We start from the raw sequence: 21,051 nt of genomic DNA on the forward strand, positions 1-21,051 counted from the left end.
AAGAGGGTCATAAAATGTCCACAGGCCTCCAAGGCCAGAAGATAATGTACACAACATCATTTGTGGGAAAGGTATGCAGAAAAAATCCTGGCTTCGATAAGGGCGAAACTGCTGGAGTGTTTGGGCTGATTCTGCATGACCTTGCATCCTTCATTTCCCTCTATGTACAAGTCAAGGTATAAAAGTCCCTTTTGAAAATAAAGTAACGGACCTCGCTCACTGAAGCTTGGTCACCCCGTGTCTTTCTTTCTTTCTTTCTTTCTCTCTCTTACTCTCTTTTTCAGGCTGATCCCTTGGAGCATAGAGGCTCTCTTCATTCATTTATCTGCCTGGGTTTCTAAGACCTGAACGGGAAGGTGTTCTGCGTCTTCACTCCCTCGGGAGACTGGGAGGGCACCTGCGGCCTCCATGAACAGAGCAAGCTCCTTATCTTGGGGCTTTATTGGCTTTCTGTGTAAACCAAGGAATATAGCCTCTTTTTCTCTTCTATTTTCTTATCTACAACATTCTTTCTTTATCTCTCTCTAAATCATTCACCAACACCGTTTCTCCTTCGGGTTCCCCTGGATCCTGCGGGGGCTGGACCCTGGCAATGGTCATGCCTCTTTAACCATTTTTCTACATTCCACATATACACCTTAGTATATGATACCTGAACTCTACTTAATGCACTGTTGTATCCTAAATGGGAGGGAAATCCAAAATGAAGGGGATATATGTATATGTATGGTTGATTCATTTTGCTATCTAGTAGAAGCTAACACAACGTTGTGAAGCAACTATCCTGCAATAAAAATGAATTAATAAAAAATAAATAACTCACTGTAAAACAAATAAATAAACTGCAGATCCCATTTTAATGAATCTGCATTTTAAAATATTCTTTCAGTGGGTTTTATTATTTTAATATTAATATAAAATTAACAAAATTAATATTTTAATATTCTAACAGGGGTGACTGTTATACACCCCTTTTGTTTGAGGACCAATGCATATGAAATCTTCAGGTGCAGAGGATTTCTTTCCTGTCTATTACTGTATGGCGGGCAGAGGCAGCAGCTCAGTGAAAGATCACTGAAGGCTGTGACAGTAAGTCTCAGGAAATGACCTAAGCGATCATGTATTGTGGGGGTGGCCAACTACAGCCTTCAGGCTGCCTATTTTTGTCAGGCTCTCAAGCTAAAAATGGTTTTCACATATTTTAATGGCTACAAAATATCAAAAGAAGGATAATACTTTGTGATACATAAAAATTAAAAGAAATTCAATTTCTACTGTCCATAAATACATTTTTATTGGAACAGGGCCAAGCATATTTATTTACATAATTGTCTGATTGCTTTTTCTCTGTAATGATAAAGAAGTTGTGATAAAGAGCTTCCAGCCAACAGAACCTAAAATATTTATGAGCTGGTCCTTAAAGAGAAGTCTGCCAATCCTTGGTGTAGCGGTTCATGTCCATCTCTTTCTTTAACAACTATTCAAGTGGACTTAGGGAAGATCAGAATTATAACTCCACTTCCTGATTTTTAGACTTATGCTTTCTATTCACTTTCACACATTATTTCTAATTTCATTTAAATCAGTAGAAACACAGAATAAATGATCCCTGAAAAGGAATTATTTGATGAAGTAGAGTTTTTTCCCCACATACCCTTTGCTAAACTTGTGTCTAAAAAGGAATATTTTAGATGACATTGGTTAACATTACAAATGTAAGAACTGAGAGAATGTATTAAAAAAACTAAAAATAAGTGTGGATTATATTTGCAATGCTTTCTATTCATAGCTCTGTGTAATTTGCTTTATAGAATCTTTCTTTACCTAAACTTAATTTTAGATTTATAAATTTCTAGCATAAGCTCTGGAGAAGGCAATGGCACCCCACTCCAGTACTCTTGCCTGGAAAATCCCATGGACGGAGGAGCCTGGTAGGGTGCAGTCCATGGGTTCGTGAAGAGTCGGACACGACTGAGCGACTTCACTTTCACTTTTCACTTTCATGCATTGGAGAAGGAAATGGCAACCCACTCCAGTGTTCTTGCCTGGAGAATCTCAGGGACGGGGGAGCCTCATGGGCTGCCATCTATGGGGTTGCACAGAGTCGGACACGACTGAAGCGACTTAGCAGCAGCAGCAGCAACATAAGCTCTTTGAGAGCAGGCAGTTAGTTACTTAGTCACTGGTATGTCTTCAAGACCCAAAACAGTACTTGATAGCTGTCCAGTAGATTCTGCAGAGCACTTATTAAGATCATGAAATATAAAGCAGAATTCTGGTTCTACCAATTTCTCACAGTATGACCTTATTTACCTTCTCTGTGACTTTCTCCTTTTCTATAAAGTGATAATATTTGTAAAAGCCACACAGTTTTTTAATTGGCAGACTGAGTCAAACCTGTGTCTGTCTCCTATAGTGTTTCTCTACTCTATCCCTACTCTAGTTCTCAAATAAGAATTAAACTATATAATTTTTAAGTGCAGATAGTCAGGCTTCATGCTAACCATGAATCAGAATTTCTGGATGTGCTTGTATTTTTCAAAAGCTCTACAGGTGAAGCTGGTGTTCAGTTGATTGAGAACCAGTGCCCTAGGGTGGACAACCTTTCTATTCTTCCTTTGTATGAGAGGCTTCTCTGTTTTAGAAAGAATATTTTTTAAAAGATATCAGTAGGTTTCTCTTTTTCTAATATTGAAATATTAACTTATTTCCCTCACCTAGTCACTTTGTTCTTGATACAACAGAGATATCAGCAAGGGTGCAAACCCATCCAATTCCTTGGATAGAAAATAGCTATTCCTTTGGGAGTAAGTGGGAATTAATCACTACCTTGCAAAAAGTTTTAAAAGGTAAGGATGTGAAGAAATGAATAGACTCAAAGAAAGAACAGTTGCTCAAACATTTACTCACTGTGTATTTCAGGTGAGTTACTTTAAAATTGTGACACCACATTCTGACTTATAAAGTGATGAGGCATTAGCAGGATCTCAATAAATTCTCACTGTTAATAGCAGCAATTATCTCATAATGTGGAGTTCCATAAAGGTGAGGAGGGTAACTGAAATTTCCTGGAAGTGCGTTAAAATGCAGCACTCAAGTGCTTGACCCAGTCCACTGCCCCCAAATAGTAGGCTCCCCTAAAATACTTCTGACACTATAACTGTATTGCAATTTTATCTTAAGAAAATTATATTTTCTTTCTCCCACTCCTTTTCAGGCTTTTCTCCCTCCCTCTCTTTCTCTCTCTCTCTGTCTCTCCCAGTTTCTTGTTAATTGGCTTTATAAAACTTTCTTAACACATATTCTGATTTTACTTACAGGTTTTTTTCTCCCTCCTTATCTCCCAATCTCAGTATTTTCTGAGTAGAAAATAACATATTGGCTTTATGAGTATGTTATTAAATAAGGAGATATTATCAACACTAATCATTCATTAAAAATCTTCAGTTACTAGAGACAGTTAAGATGATCTCTAGCTGTGTAGTGAAGAATTTGGCTCTGCCTGAAGAGAGATCAGGCCTCTGCCTATAGCTTTTGGAGGTAGTCTGCATTAAACTTGAATGTTTAATTACAATGTTTTCAACTACAGAAGATCATAGGATGGGGTTGGTCACAATTAATAGTCTTATTTCAGTACTGATAATGTCAGAAAGACCAACCATATGATTTAGAAGAGCTTGTGTCTTTACCTGAAGGCTGAGATCAACCACATGGACAATCAAACTATCAGTTATGTTTATGTAATAAGTAAAATAAAACTCAATAAAAACTCTGGAGAGTCAAAGCTTGAGTGAACTTCCCAGCTTGGGAGAATTATCTCACATCAGTTCTAGGAGGGTAATGTATCCTGGGCACAATGGAAATTTAGCATTTGAAACCCTCCCAGACTCTGCCCTATAGATTTCTTTCCTTGGTTAATTTTGAGCTGTATCATTTCCCTGTAATAAGCCATAATGGTAAATGTAATAGCATCCAGTGAGTTCTGTGAGTCTTCCTAGTGAACCCCATAAACTTGGAGTTGGTGTCAAAAGTGAGGCCAGTCTTATGAATGACTGTGTCCCTGGACTTTGAAGTTTGGCTAGATGCTGGTAATGGTGTTAACAGATTGAAGACTTATGAACCCCGCACTTCCAAGTCCATATCTTGAATCCAAACTCCCAATGTGATGGTTATAGGAGATGAAGCCTCTGGGAGATGATTAAGCCATGAAGATGGAGTGCACATTAGTGAGATTTAGTCCCCTTACGAAGGAGACTCTAGAGGTTTTTCTCATTCATTCCACCAGAGTAGGCACCATCAGTGAACCAGGAAGCAAATTCTTATCAGACACCAAATTAACCAGGCCTTGATGTCTGGTTAGGTAGTATGGAGAACTGTGAGAAATAAACAGTTGTCTAAGCCACCCAGTCTATAGTAGTTTGTTTTAGCACCCCTAAAGGCTAAGAGTCGGCTACAACTTAGTGACTAAACCACCACCAGCAAAGGCTATGACAAACAAATAGTATACGGCAAATATAAGTTGATTACACTTTTTGTAATGTTTTCTGCTACCAAGGTTTTAAAAAGTAAAATTATGAGCAGTCAAATTAATAATTACACACACATTGACACACACACACACAAAGCAGATTAAAGAAATCCATGCAAACTTTCTGTCCATATATTTCCTTTTAGTATCACCATAGCTCACCTATTTGGAACTTCCAAATTTCTCAACATTTGAGGTCCATTGTCCTTCCCTGCCAAAGTGAAATGGGAATAGAGAAGTGCAACAGAAATCTTCTGATTTTGTTTAGCAAAAGTAAGGTCTCAAATTTTCTACACTGAAAATTTAGGGACCAATACAACGTTCTCAAATTCAAATTCAAAGTAATGCTCAAAATTCTCCAAGCTAGGCTTCAATAGTACAAGAACCAAGGACTTCCAGATGTTCAAGCTGGATTTAGAAAAGGCAGAGGAACCAAAGATCAAAGTGCCAACATCTGTTGGATCATCAAAAAAGCAAGAGAGTTCCAGAAAAACATCTGCTTGATTGACTATGCTAAAGTCTTTGACTTTGTGGATCACAACAAATTGTGGAAAATTCTTAAAGAGATGGAGTATCAGACCACCTTACCTGCCTCCTGAGAAATTAAGAAGCAACAGTTAGAACTGGACATGGAACAATGGACTGGTTCCAAACTGGGAAATGAATACGTCAAGGTGTATACTGTCAATCTATTTAACTTATATGCACAAAACATCATGAGAAATGCTAGGCTAGATGAAGCATAAGCTGGAGTCAAGATTTCTGGGAGAAGTAACAATAACCTCAGATATGCAGACAACACCACCATTATGGCAGAAAGCTAAGAGGAATAAAGAAGCCTCTAGATGAAGGTGAAAGAGGAAAGTGAAAAACCTGGCTTAAAACTCAACATTCAAAAAAATGAAGATCATGACATCTGGTCCCATCACTTCATGGCAAATAGATGGGGAAACAATGGAAACAATGACAGACTTTATTTTCTTGGGCTCCAAAATCACTGCCAATGCTGATTGCAGCCATGAAATTAGAAGACACTTGCTCCTTGGAAGAAAAGCTATGACCAACCCAGACAGTGCAGTAAAAAGCAGAGATACTACTTTGCCAACAAAAGTCCATCTAGTCAAAGACACGGTTTTTCCAGTAGTCATGTATGGATGTGAGAGATGGACCGTAAAGAAGGCTGAGTGCTGAAGAATTGATGGTTTTGAACTGTGGTGTTGGGGAAGACTCTTGAGAGTCTCTTGGACTGCAAGGAGATCAAACCAATCCATCCTAAAGGAAATAAGTCCTGAATATTCATTAGAGGGACTGAGGCTGAGGCTGAAGCTCCAATACTTTGGCCACCTGATATAAAGAGCCAACTTACTGGAAAAAGACCCTGATGGTGGGAAAGATTGAAGGCAAGAGAAGAAGGGGAAGACAGAGGACGAGATGGTTGGATGGCATTACTGACTCAACGGACATGAGTTTGAGCAAGCGCTGGGAAATGGTCAAGGACAGGGAAGCCTGGCCTGCTTCAGTCCAGTTCAGTTCAGTTCAGTTGCTCAGTCGTGTCTGACTCTTTGTGACCCCATGAAGCACAGCACACCAGGCCTCCCTGTCCATTGCCAACTCCCAGAATTCACCTAGACAGCTGCAGTCCAAGGGGTCACAAAGAATCGGACACAACTGAGTGGCTGGACAACCATGATGCTCTCATGCTGTTTCCTTCAGGATTCCAGGCAGAGTTATAATGTAGTTTACACCAAGGGAAAACATTTAGATTCAAGGGCCAAAAATCTAGTAATTAAATTTATCCAAATAATTACAAATAGGATCTAGATGTTTTAATGTGCTTTTTTTTTATACAGCGAAATGTTTAATTTCAACACAATATAAGGCAGTTCAAATGCACGTTAATTTAACTAATTGATTTGTTTGTGTATGTGTGTTCAGTTGCTGAACATTAAACATTGTGTCTGACTCTTTGTGATCCCATGGACTACAGTCCTCTGAGCTCCTCTGTGGTTGATATTTTCCAGGCAAGAATACTGGAATGGGTTGCCAATTCCTACTTCTGGCAATCTTCTGGACCCATTGATCAAACCCACGTCTCTTGCATCTCCTGCCATAGTAGGCAGATTCTTTACCACTGCGCCACTCAGGAAAGCCCAATTGATTTAATGCATGTCATTAATTAGTGCCTGTTGCATCTTTCTGTCATATAATGAAGCCACAATCCTTGAAGTAATCCATAGAAACACAACAAATATAAAGATGTCATGATGAATTTAAATAACTACTAATAAGTAAACTGTTGATTTAGAAACAGTTTTCATATTTAAAGAAATTTTGTTATTAAGAGAAAGGCCAGGTAGTCTTGTGGCTACTGTTTAACACTAAAATCTGAAGTCTTCTGACATCCTAGCTTTGGATCCCTGCTGAGTAGTGACAACATGCTAAACAATTCACTTATTTCCTTGAAGTTTCAGTTTCAAAATGCAAGTAATAACTACACTTTCTCATAGGTTGTAATGATTAACTGAAAAATATGTCTGTGTGTGTGTGTGTCTAATGAGGGGTAGGTACAGTGCCTAGCATAATGCCAGGCACACAATAATCTCCCTCAGATTTGCAGGTGCTATTATTTTTACAAACTGCATAAATGAGTGAATTGAAAGGTCATATATAACATTCATGTAGTGCTACAGAATCATCTTATGAATGAATATATTTTTTGTTTCTTTAATAAAAGGGGATTTTGTTCCGAGTTTAAATAAAGCACTGCTATTATATCATCAAGTTTGCACTGTCAACAGTAGAGAGTTTTCATCTATTTAACTAATTAGCTGATATTCACTTTTTAAACCTAATGAAAGTAATACAACTTAAGTACTTCAAGTTTACAAAGTGTTTCCTTGTATACTATTTTATCTAAATATCATGACTCCCTTGAAAGATAGACTAGCCCCAAATTTATTAATATTTCATTTCACAGATGAAAAAGCTGAGGTGCAGAGGTTAAATAAATTACCATGGGTTATAGAATCCATAAGTGATAGACACAGGAGTCAACTGAAACTGAAATCTTTTGACTTGAATTTAATATTCTTTTTAAATTTTTACTTTATACCTTGTCTCTCACTAAATTCAGTACTACACTTAAAAAGGATAAGTAATCTTGCTCAACTTTTTAGCTTTAGAGTTAATAAGAATATGCTAATAAACACATGGGTAAAGTAATATCCATCAATTATGATGTTTATGACCAAGATATTAATATTAATATGAAGCATGATTTTGTTAACAGAAAAAAATAATTCATGATCTCCATATGCAAAGATAAAACAACCAAATCTGCTATCAGAAGAAAAACAAACTTTCTATTTTCATCAAAGAAAAGATTCTAACCAAAACAGAGACTTTTAACAGACTTGAAGACAGACTTCAAACGTCTCATAAACAACAGGAGACAATTTTAAACTATATTTTAAACAATTGCTTCACACTGGTCTTGAAAATAGTAAAAATAACGGAAGTAGCAAATAGCAGTTTCTTTAGCTCTCTTTTCACTGCTGAGATTTAACATACATTGTTGTAAGAGGTCTTGATTCCTTTCTATTTGGGAAATATTCTTTGTACTGGAACAGTATAATTATCAACAACAAAGAAGACATTTTCTATTGATGATAATAATTTGGGTAATTCACAGTCTCTACACTTATGTTCATAATGCAGTATCATCACAAAGGAACATCCAGAGGTGTCATAGGGAATTGTAAGCCTTTGTAAACAACTATAGGTTTGACAATGCTGAAACTTCGAGTTGATCAATATCAAGCAAAAAAGGACATCCTTCACTATGATTAAATGCTACCATTAAATAAAATCAATTAACAATTACACAATTTTCTAACTCCAAATGATACAGCTCCAACAGGAAGAGTAGGTTCCCAGTGAGTGGCTTTATGGAAACTCATATAACAGTTTGCATGCAATCTAAAAAGACAATGTCAGAGGATTTTTCATTACCTTAAAGGGATCTAAGTTTGCAGCTGCAAGGATGGCATTATCTTCTGCAAACACTGTTGTCATTTAAAAAGTTTTGCTGATGAACCTATTTGCAGAGAAGCAATGGAGACACAGACGTGGAGAACAGACTTTTGGACATGGGTGGCGGGGGGTGGGCAAGGAGAGGGTGGGATGTATGGAGAGAGTAACATGGAAAATATGTAAAATAGACAGTCAATGGGAATTTGCTGTATGACTGGGGAACTCAAACCAGGGCTCCTAACAACCTAGAGGGGTGGGATGGGGAGGGAGGTGGGAGGAAGGTTCAAGTGGGAGGGAACATGGGTAAACCTATGGCTGATTCATGTTGATGGTAGAAACAAACACAATACTGTAATGCAATTATCCTTCAATTTGGGGAGAATGGCATTGAAACATGTATAATATCACATATGAAATGAATCGCCAGTCCAGGTTCGATGCATGATACTGGATGCTTGGGGCTGGATGACCCAGAGGGATGGTATGGGGAGGGAGAAAGGAGGGGGTTCAGGATGGGGAACATGTGTATACCTGTGGCAGATTCATGTTGATGTATGGCAAAACCAATACAAAATTGTAAAGTAATTAACCTCCAATTAAAATAAATAAAATTATATTTTAAAAAAAGAAAATAAATAAATAAATAAAATCAAAATAAACATCTAGAAAAAAAAAAGCTGAACCATGATGACTCAAATGCTAATAAAACATGAAACTTACATTAGACTTTTATTGGAATGAGAATTCAAGTTGATCAAGGAACTTACTGATAATGAAAAGTTTCATTTACTAATGATGAAAAGAAACCAATTAGTTGAATTAGGATATGTTGTGTACATAAATATGTAGGAAATCAGAAAGCTGTTTTAAGATTAATCATTTTGATAAAGGCAGTGAGAGACATAAAATATTAAATCTGCTTTTATCTCATAGAACTGGCAAAGAGACAGAATGAAATGAACCAAAATATTGAGTAATTGGCAAAATGTCTGTCAAAATAAATAATTACCAATTTTAGGATTATGAAATAATTTAACTCAAGAACTATTTCAGTGGTGTCCTTTTCTATATCTGGAGATTTCCACTAACAGAAATGGCAGGTTTAATTTAAAGAGAAAAATTACTTGGTCATTTCATTAATTCTGCAAATAAGTGATCCTACAAATTTCAATAAGTATTGCTATCAGCTCCCACAAGGCAAATGGTTCTAATAAGCACTGCTCAACCACTTTTCCACTTTCCCCCTGGTTCTTCTGGTTTATCTTTAACAAATTTCTTTCTAATTATTTAAATATTGAGTTGCTCATGAATTTCAGAAGCTTCCTGAATTTTACTCCTATCAAGTTTTAGGGCAATATTTTACCTCTGAAGCAAAGTCACCTGAGACAACTTTAGTTTCATATTTGTATCTCTTTCTTTCAAATTATGATGAATAACAGAACAGAACTTCATAAATTTAGATAAGGAAATACCATGATGAATCCATGTTGTTTCAGTTCATAATTGCTATGGAAACTGGTTTTATTTAATTTGCCAGGATAACTTAATGAGAGCTTCCTCTGAGTCTATCATCCCACCCCAAATTGTCCTTGCTTAGTCTTATTGATGGAGAAGGCAATGGTAAACCAGTGCTCTTGCCTAGCAAATCCCATGGACAGAGGAGCCTGGTAGGCTGCAGTCCATGGGGTCGCTAAGAGTCAGACACGACTGAGTGACTTCACTTTCACTTTTTACTTTCATGCATTGGAGAAGGAAATGGCAACCCACTCCAGTGTTCTTGCCTGGAGAATCCCAGGGACGGGGGAGCCTGGTGGGCTGCTGTTTATGGGGTTGCACAGAGTCGGACACGACAGAAGCGACTTAGCAGCAGTAGCAGCAGCAGCAGCAGCAGTCTTATTGACTCTTTGCCATATTCTACATTATGGTACTCTCAACCTTTTTAAACTCACAAAAGTAACTCTTTTTCCATTTCCCTTAGCAGATAATCCATTTCCTTGGGATGACCCTCTGATAAAATTCCTATGTCTTCTTTCCTCTCCAGATCAAAATCTTCATTCACATCTCTACTACACATTCCATTTTCCTTCCCACAGTTCTCAAAAGAAGGAGTTCTAGTACTTTCCATTGATCTCCAAATCACTCTTATCCTCTTCCCTGTTGTCCATCAATAATCCCTTCTTTCTCCTTTTTTTTGTAGTGGCTATAAGCTTCCTCAACAGGTTGTCCCTGAATATTGCCTGCTTATTTAGCTTTCACCCTCCTCTCTCCTTCATTGCCAAATTTCTCAGATGAGTATTCCTCACTGTCTCCCATTTTTAGACTTCTAATTTACTCAAATTCTTTTCATCACAGCGATTCCATTATAATGCCATTATAGATTCCTTCCATTCTAGTTTACTATAATGTCTTTGCAAACATTTTCAGAGACTTTCTAATTGCAGATCTAATAACCTCATATTAGACATGATCTCACAGTTTTCTTTGAAACATTTGATGCTGCTGACACATCCAATCTCAACTTAAAACTCTTGTCTCCCTCTCCCTCTTTCTATTGTTTTTTTTTTTTTGCTTCAAGGACTTTTGACTACTTTTTGGTGTAGGTTTCACCTTTGTCAGTACCTATTGACCTTTTCCACATCCATGGATTCAATACAGCACTGGTTCTTAACTCAAAAGACTGTAGTGATGATTAAAAGTGCAATGTACTTAAAACAATGGCCATATTCCACGGTTCCATAAACTCCTCAAATGTGAATTTGTTGTCTTTAGCCCCTCTCATCATCTTGATCCAGTATTCTGAATGTGAATGATACCTGGTTTGCCCCTAAAGTTCTTTAATTTTTCCTTAGGAAATAAGACTTTAGGAATAAGGTTGGTTGTAGATGAAGTAACATGAAATGCTAATTTCCTTAAGATAATTCTTATTGAAAGTTGATAGATTCAGAGGCTGGAATAAAATGAAAACTTAGAATAAAAGCAAGATAAAAATACAGTCTACAACTAAATGTGCTAGTTCTTTTTAGATATAATACAATCATGTAGAAAAGCTTTTAAAATAAGTACAGCTGTGTACTCAGTGAAATTAGTCTGTCAATTGAACTTTTACTGTAGCTTCTGAATAATCCATTTTGTCTGGCTTAATTAAATAATTAAAAAAGCACACGGGCTTCTGCTAAAAGAGAACACATTGTTAGAATGTAATCTATTTATTCCTCTGCACTTCTCTTTATTGTACTTTTGTTTTTTTTGTAGTTTTCCAGTTTTAAGAAATAACAAAAGTACTCTTCAAGAAATAAAGACTTGGTTGCATTTTCTCTGCCTAAAGAATCTGGACTCACTTTTTTAGGACAATGGCCTGGAAGATGTATTCAATGTTAACAATACAGTCTGCCCTTATAGGGCTATTCAAAGAGGCATAAAATAACAGCAAATTTTCATTATGTATATGTATTTATTTACAATGTTGTTTTGATTATTTCATTTATTAGTATTTCCCATTAGTAAAAGAACTTAAGAAATGCCAGATTGTTCAAGTTCTCTGTTTAAGTTGGGTATTTTGCAACAGGAGTCCTCTTTCTTTCAAGAAGCAGTAGTGATTTTTATCTGAACTATAAACTTAGTATATTGACTCAGATATATATTTTTTAGCTGTAACTCTTATATGCTAGTCTGCAACATTAAAAATCTGATTATATTTCTTCCCTTAAAAAAAACTTGTTGCTGATTCACCGTTGTCTACAGGATGAAGCCAGGTTCTAGGCATCCCAGACTCAGGTCTGCCTTTCTCTGCAGCCTCATCCCCATCTCTAATACTGCCTGCTTCTTTTTTCTTCCTCCAGCTTCATCTGACAAGCTCTTTGTAGTCACCCTCAAAATTCTAGGTAAATATTTTTCCCTAGGAATATTTAAAATTTTTTTTCCAGCTTTATGGATATATAACTGATGAAAAACATTTATAAGTTTAAGGCATACAATGTGAATATTTGATATATGTGTATATTATGAAAGATTACCACCATAAGATTAACTAACTGGAGTGGGTAGCCTTTCCCTTCTTCAGGAGATCTTCCCAGCCCAGGGACTGAATCCAGGTCTCCCGCATTGCAGGCAGATTCTTTACCAGCTGAGCCACAAGGGAATCCCAAGAATACTGGAGTGGGTAGCCTATCCCTTCTGTGGATCTTCTGGATTCAGGAATTGAACCAGGGTCTCCTGTATTGCAGGCAGATTCTTTATCAACTAAGCTATCAGGGAAGCCCTAACTAACATATCTAATACTTCACATGTGTGTGTGTGTGTGTGTGTGTGTGTGTGCGCGCGCGTGCATGTGTGTGTGTGTGCATGTGTGTGCTGAGAACATTTATGACCTACTCTTAGTAAATTTCAGGTATACTACATGAGTTTGAGCAAGCTCCAGGAGTGGTGATGGACAGGGAAGCCTGGAGTGCTGCAGTCCATGGGTCATAAAGAGTTGGACATGACTGAGTGACTGAACTGAACTGATAAGAGTGTTGTGAACTATAGTCACCATTCTGTATATCAGATCTCCTAATCTTAATCATCGCATACCAGAAAGTTTATATTCTTTGACAAACATCTCCCCATTTTCCCCAAACTCTAGCCTTTAGCAACACCAATCTAGTCTTTCTGTGTGTTTGACATTTTTAGAATCTGTATATAAATGAGATCTCATAGTAGTTGTCTTTCTTTGTCTAACTTATTTAACTTAGCATGATGCCCTCAAAGTTCATGATTATCCATGTTGTTGTAAATGGCAGGATATCTCTAGGAAGTTTTTTGTAAATACCATCTGCTTTTCCTCATTCATGTACATACAGGTAATTACTGCTAAAGTTTGTGGTTTCATTTTCACTTTAGTATTATTGTATTATAATTAGTTTTTATTGTGATAAATAGTATATAAAATCTGCCATTTAAAACATTTTAAGTGTACAGCTAAGTGACAATAAGTAGATTTACATTGTTATATAATCATTACCACCATTCAACTTCAAAAATTTTCTTATTTTCACGAACTGAGATTCTGGACCTCTTAAATAGTAATTCCTCATTATAGTTAGCTTTCACCGTGTAATTTTCCATAACAGATTTGAAAAAATCACATTTCATTATGTCAGCTAGCCATAACAGATTGTCAACTTTTCAGCTCTGCTCCATCCTAACCCCACAGTTTATAAAAGAGAAAAAGAACACATTTTCAGTGGATTTCACTTTACCAACACAAAAACCAAAACCAAAAATAAAACACTACAAAACAAATACAAAACTATACCTCAGTGTTTTTTAATTTCATAAAGAGTAAATTCCACATTCTGAGCATGACATTCAGGGTTTTCTAGAATCTGAGTCCTATTATCCTCTCTTTCCTCCTCTTCCACACTTTTTCATACCTAGATTCTTACCAATACAATATCATCCATTATTTCTGAAACAGGCAATTTCAGGTTTCCTTAATCATACTGTTTGCTCAGCTTAAAATGTTTCCCCACAGTTTTGAAGCCAAATCATAGTTTTCCTTCATGGGTGACATTTTCTCTGATAATTTGGTTCAAAACAAATACCCTTCATCTCTCTGCTTTTCTGTACTTTGTTTGAGTGTCTATTTTATATTTATTTAGTTTTGTACTACGTTACATTTTACTAATATGCTTATATGTTTGTCTTCATCACTGGAGGACAAATTATATAAACATTTTGTTGCCGTTGCTTAGTCACTAAGTCATGTCCAACTCTTTGAGACCCCATGGACTGTAGCCTGCCAAGCTCCTCTGTCCATGGAATTTCTCAGGCAAGAATCCTGGAGTGGGTTGCCATTTCCTTCTCCAGGAGATCTTCCCAATCCAGACATTAAACCTGAGTCTCCTGCACTGGCAGGCTGATTCTTTACCACTGAGCCACCAGGCAAGTCCATATAAACATTTACATAATGCTTATTTATCATTTTATTTTTTCTATTTCTACCATCAGAGACTCACAGAATTTTCTGTACATAGTAGTTGCTCAATAATTATATTTTGAAAGGACAAGCATCCTTATTTTATACACATGATCAATATAGTGCTGTTTATTGAGCATGATGAAAGTTGTTCCAACTACATAATTAAGGAAATACCCAAGGAACAATGTGAAAACACCAAATAGAAGGAACTCTATACAATGCAAGCTGACAAATATATATTGATCACAAAGTTGATATCACTGTACTAAGTGAAGAAAGCACCAATAACAAGACATAGTTCACTTTCTCAGGGAACTAACAACCTAGACTTAGACAGGTATATAATAAACTCTAATACTTGTTTAACAGTCAAAACAAATGCTGAAGCAAAAAGATTAAGCAAGTTAAACTAAGAAGCATTGATTATTGGATAGAAATCATAAAAGATTTCATCAGAAAGGTGATGTTTGAACTTGAATTTAAATGGGGAAGTACGATTTCAATGGGTGAATTGGGGTTGTGGACACATTCCAAGAGAGACATTAACGTAAGTAAGATTTAGAGTCAGGAAAAATGCTGGCTGCTGTCAAAAACAATGAATACTATAATTTAACAAGATGTTAGAATGACTCAGGGAAATAGGGCTAATAAGATGTATTAGCCCTAGTAGTAGTGATCATTATTCATGATTATTAACCTTCATAAATATGTAAATTTTTGAAAAAGCAAGAGAGTTCCAGAAAAAACATATATTTCTGCTTCATTGACTTTGCCAAAGCCTTTGACTGTGTGGATCACCACAAACTGTGGAAAATTCTTCAAGAGATGGCAATACCAGACCACCTGACCTGCCTCTTGAGAAATCTGTATGCAGATCAGGAAGCAACAGTTAGAACTGGACATGGAACAACAGACTGGTTCCAAATAGGAAAAGGGGTATGTCAAGGCTGTATATTATCACCCTGCTTATTTAATTTATATGCAGAGTACATCACGAGAAAAGCTGGGCTGGAAGAAGCACAAGCTGGAATCAAGATTGCCAGGAGAAATATCAATAACCTCAGATATGGAGATGACATCACCCTTATGGCAGAAAGACGAAGAGCTAAAGAGTCTCTTGATAAAAGTGAAAGAGGAGAGTGAAAAAGTTGGCTTAAAGCTCCAGATTCAGAAAACTAAGATCATGGCATCTGGTCCCATCACTTCATGGCAAATATGGGGAAACAGTGGAAACAGTGTCAGACTTTATTTTTTTGGGCTCCAAAATCACTGCAGATGGTGATTGCAGCCATAAAATTAAAAGACACTTACTCCTTGGAAGAAAAGTTATCACCAACCTAGACAGTATATTAAAAAGCAGAGATATTACTTTGCCAACAAAGTCCATCCAGTCAAAGCTATGGTTTTTTCTAGTAGTCATATATGGCTGTGAGAGTTGGACTATAAAGAATGTTGAGTGCCAAAAAACTGATGCTTTTGAATTGCAGTGTTGAAGAAGATCCTTGAGAGTCCCTTGGACTGCAAGGAGATCCCACTAGTCCATCCTAAAGGAAATCAGTCCTGAATATTCATTGGAAGGACTGATGTTGAAGGTGAAACTCCAATACTTTGGCCACCTGATGTGAAGAACTGACTCATTTGAAGAGACCCTGATGCTGGGAAAGATTGAGGGTGGGAGGAGAAGGGGATGACAGAGGATGAGATGGTTGGGTGGTATCACTGACTCAATGGACTTGAGTTTGAATAAACTCCAGGAGCTGGTGATGGACAGGGAGGCCTGGCATGCTGCAGTCCATGGGGTCACAAAGAGTCGGACACGACTGAGCAACTGAAATGAACTGAATTGAATATGTAAGTTATATCATTATGTTAGTAGTATATTAATATGGCATAGATTACATTATATGTCAGAAAATATGATAATAATCAGTACGAATGGAGCTTTGCTTAGTAGATTTAACCTTGAAGAATTATACAGCAGAAACCCTACTGTAATATCCCAGTTGAGAATAAGGAAGATCTGAATTATGGTGGGTTTGATGTATATGGAAAAATGAGAACAAATGAATGCAGGATCGAGTGTGGATAAGGCTGAATGGATGCATCAAAGCCCCATGAATGCATAGAGCTAAGATAAATTCAAAGACAATCACACTTTTAAGTAAGAGAGAATAGTGGTACATTAGGAGAAATAATCTCTCTGGGTTCACTTGTAAAATAACACTAGTAAGCCTGCCATGCCACTGTCTATGGAGTCACAAAGAGTCAGACACGACCAAGTGAATGAACTGAACTGAACTGAACTTCCAGTATTATTCTCTTGATATATGTCTATGTAGCCTAAAGCCTAGAGAGTTAAAGCACTCAATAAATATTAGCTATTGCTATTATTAACATACCAATAGAATAATCTAATATGGAAAATGGCATCTGACTCTATAATGTTTATTATTTCATTTATTTATAAGTATAATGAAAAGTTATTAAAAAAAAAGACTATAGAAATATATAGTACATGTTTGCAAACACCAAAGACAACTAATGGTAACAGTTTGGCTAGGTTTTTTTCTAGTCCTATAATAATGCATTATTTTCTTAATTAATTAGTTTTTTTTAAATTGCATTGCTATTATTTGTAGTTGTGCAAAATTGGGAGCATTCTGTGCAACTTCTTCCTTTTTCCATAATAGAATGCTTTGGAGCTTTCACAACAGAACATATAGTTATCTCATATTCTGTTTAATAAGACTGCTTATTTCACTTCATTAATGTGCCACAGAGAATCTAGGGGGCACTAGGGAAACCTAGGGAGGCCTGTCAGCACACATGGTAACTTTTTGTTAACTAGAAAAGTGGGTGCCTATAAATGTTTACAGGCCCTTTAGCGCAGGTCTTCATTATTCAATCCTAAATGGTCTAATCCTTAATTAATGCTTGCTGGACACCTGTGGCAGAGAACAATCTATACAAACATTAGCAGAGCCCTTGAAGATGCCAAACCAGTTTTTAAAACCTTTAGTGGAGCTCAGAAAAGAGCATGAATGCTGAGTTATAGATTGGGTTTCTTTTTCACAGGAGTCATGGTGGAAGTCTTGGATGAAGGAGACATGGATGAAGTCTCCAAAGAATAGATTACATAAAGAAAAGTGTTAAAGGGTGCTAACTCCAAAATCATCTGGGAGAATGGGAAACGCATTGTTTCTGAAGTTTAAATTGTTAATCCTAGAACAAACAAAAGCCTATAGAAGCTCATTTCATTAGCCTAGCTAATTAAAAAAAAAAACAACAAGGGAGTTTGTACCAGACAAGATTTTTAGCATGGTTGTAAATATATACTTGTTTTTATGTGAAATGTAAATGTATTATTTTGTTAAGAATCTCGTGGTAAACCTATAATTAGGGACACTGACCTCCCACTTGCTTAAGTATTTAAAAGTAGGAAGATTTTGCTAAATTGTTTAGTAATAATAATACCTGTATTTACATTCCTGGAACAGACTTCTGAAAAAAGGTAGCCTGATAGATAATTATAAATAATTATCAGAGAAAAGGAGACAGACAGAGAGAGATGGGGCTATTTTAGTGGCCTGTATACATTTAATGTGAGATCCATCTATCTACCTATCACTCATTTATATCTTATCCAATGACTCAAGTTCATTGGTAGACAGACAACCAAGGAAATAAAATATTCTAAAGGGAAAACAACCCTGTAAATCTCATGGATGATTATAAAATACTTTCTTAACGTCATGAATGAGAGCAAAAGAGTGGATTCAGCGATGCCACTAAACATGGGCACGATGCTTCATTTGTAACAGTTTCCTAATTTAACAGATATTTGACGTGTGTTCCAGTTTTGGAGCTGTGTTTTACTTCTTAAAAGGACTGGCATTCTGACTGAAGTCTTTCTAAATCCCCATCTCAGTAGCTCTCATATCACTAGCTCTTGATAATTTTCCTTTCATCTCTTAGTGACAGATCTGAATCACCAGAAATCAGAAAACATAACTCTGGCAACTAGTTTGAGCAGGCCTTGTTCAGTGGCATATAGAGAATGTAATCTATTTTTTGTGACAGTTTTAATAAACGTGACGTGAAACACAAGGGATATAATGTTATCGATATTGCACCTCGAAAGAGGAGAAAGTTTGGTATGTTACCTCCTGATTAGCAGCAGCTAGTTCTTCTTCCAGTGCAGAGACTCTTTCTAAAGAAACCCTCAGTCGCTCCCTTACCTAGAAGAAAAACCAAAATATGTGCAGTAATGTACATCCCAGACATATTGAACTGTGCTGAATCCATTAATATTACCAGAGACAGTCACATTTGGCAAGCTTTTAAACTATTTATATCCTTAGGTGCTCAGGAATACTATGGCTATGTTGTCACTTTACAATATGACTGTGTCAAGGGATTTCTCTTGTAAGCAAGTCCTTCTAGTGTTTCAGTTAAGATCAACTCCTCTTGTACTGAATTCTGATACATAGTAAGTGGAGGCAAAGTTCAAAAGTTTATTATGAATTCATCTGAAAAACAGTCACTGATTAAGCATAAGATACAGGCAAAAAATTTTACTGCTTTAAAAAATAAGTTTTTTCCATTGATGTTTAGTACAAACTAATTTGTCTAAAAGCAAAGGATTCTTAGAACCTGAAAACTGTTGCCCATTGCTTGCAAAATTAATTTTGTATTAGTTAGAGGTCTACATTGTTATTGAGGGATTGGAAAGTATGTAATTACTCTGGAATTCCTAACTACTTTTCAGATACCAAAGGTTAAACCATTATATTTTACAGAACCAAAGAATGCACATTCAGTTTGAAAGTAATGATTTCCAAATGTTTCATATATAAATGAAACTCAGAGAAGAGTTTCTTTGATCTTGTTTTCTTAGAACTTCTAAAATTGTTTTAGTTATCTTATGTTCAGATTTACAGATATGCTTCATATTAAATGCATCAAAAGTAGAAAAGCTCAGAGAAAGAAGTTTGGCTAAACTAAAATAAATGACTACAGCAGTTTAATTTTCCTTAAAAAAAAAATCAACAAAATTTATGGATTTAATTTAAAACATAGTTCATGGTGAGTTTTAGATTATTTATGATTAACATTGATTTTCCATGGGAATATAACCATAAGCATTTTAATATGTAATTATATAAATAAATTACATAATAAAATTCAATTTTATTAATTTATTAGTGGTATAGTTTAATTAATATTTTTTATTTTTTAAAGTAAGATTTAACTGGGGATATAAGTTAAATACACAGAGTCTCTAGAAACCTATATACAAAATAATTTTAAAATTGAAGTACATTTTCTAGTTAGCAGACATGAAAAAACAAGTGATAGCTTATGAATCTAGACTCTAATTAGAATTTTTAAAAAAATCTCAGTTATTTTAATACAGCATTATGAAAACTGAAATTATTCAGGTGACTGGTTGTACTTAACTCTTGAAATACACCATAAATAAGAAAGAACTAATGCCTGAGTGGAGTTTGATATTAATTTCATTGATATTTTCATTATATTTCATTTATATTTATGTTTAAAATCTGAACATTAATAATACATGCATAAATGAATATTTGATATCAAATGTAATTACACAAGATCCTTCATGATATTTAAGTACGCCAGACTGGCTGCCAGGTACCAATGCTGTTAGACAAACATCCAACTGTTCATAAAAAGGCATGAAACATATTGATTAATAACTGAACAGTTAGAAGGAAATCTTTGCTGATTTGACTTGGGAAATACTTTTTTCTGTGAGTGCTTGGGAAGATGCAAACAAAGCAAATATTCCAGAGGCATGAAAATGAGGAGGACGGTTGATACACTGAATGCAGATTTCAACAGAAATCTTAGTAGATGTTCTTGACATTTAACAGGGATGATTGTAAAGTTTTATGCACCATTTCCTAAAATACTAGATATAAAATATGGGTATTTGGATAAAAATCTAAGAATCTTGGTTGATGAGAAGAGCAATATGAAATAGTCGAAATGTAAATTAATCTCAAAATATGCAACACTAATCAGATCACATTTAGACTGAAATGAAGAGGTTAGAGTACTATATTTAAAAGACATACATTTTTCATTTCCTCTAGCCAACAAAATTGGTAAACATACTGGAGAACTATGTCAAAATCACTGCTGGTCTTAGCTAATTGGTGTGTATTCTACCCTATAGCTCAGTGAATATATAAATGAGGACATTAACAATGAAGACTGCCAGTCATTGCAATTGTCCAGAGCTATGCTCAGTCTTTGTATTTTATTTAGCTCTTCTTGTGTTCTAAACCTTCTGTGGCAAAGTTTTTAATTACATCTTCTTCTGATCTTTCATATATGTTTTATGTTAATAACCATAGCACTTAAAATAGAATATTGTAAGTACTTGTTTATATGAGTCTCTCCTCACTTCTCCTGATCTCCACAAGAAATTGTGAGCTATTCATAGTTAAGAAAATTTTTTATGAAGATGCTTAGGCACATGTCAACCCCTCAATAATTA

The 21,051-nt window shown here is 35.7% G+C and overlaps 1 protein-coding gene across 7 annotated transcripts in view; it reads right to left on the reverse strand.

Moving 5' to 3' along the window:
- Positions 1-21,051, reverse strand: part of PPFIA2 (PTPRF interacting protein alpha 2) — a 506,769-nt gene that overhangs the window by 167,942 nt on the left and 317,776 nt on the right. For 6 of the 7 annotated variants that reach the window (XM_068972181.1, XM_068972177.1, XM_068972176.1 and 3 more), the window contains one exon: positions 18,683-18,757. The exons of the other annotated variant lie outside the window; for it this stretch is intronic. In XM_068972181.1, the coding sequence (XP_068828282.1) occupies positions 18,683-18,757 (75 nt within the window). The remainder of the gene's footprint in view (positions 1-18,682; positions 18,758-21,051) is intronic. 7 annotated transcript variants of the gene reach the window in all.

Source organism: Capricornis sumatraensis, chromosome 4 (assembly GCF_032405125.1).
Source record: "Capricornis sumatraensis isolate serow.1 chromosome 4, serow.2, whole genome shotgun sequence".
Taxonomy (NCBI): domain Eukaryota; kingdom Metazoa; phylum Chordata; class Mammalia; order Artiodactyla; family Bovidae; genus Capricornis; species Capricornis sumatraensis.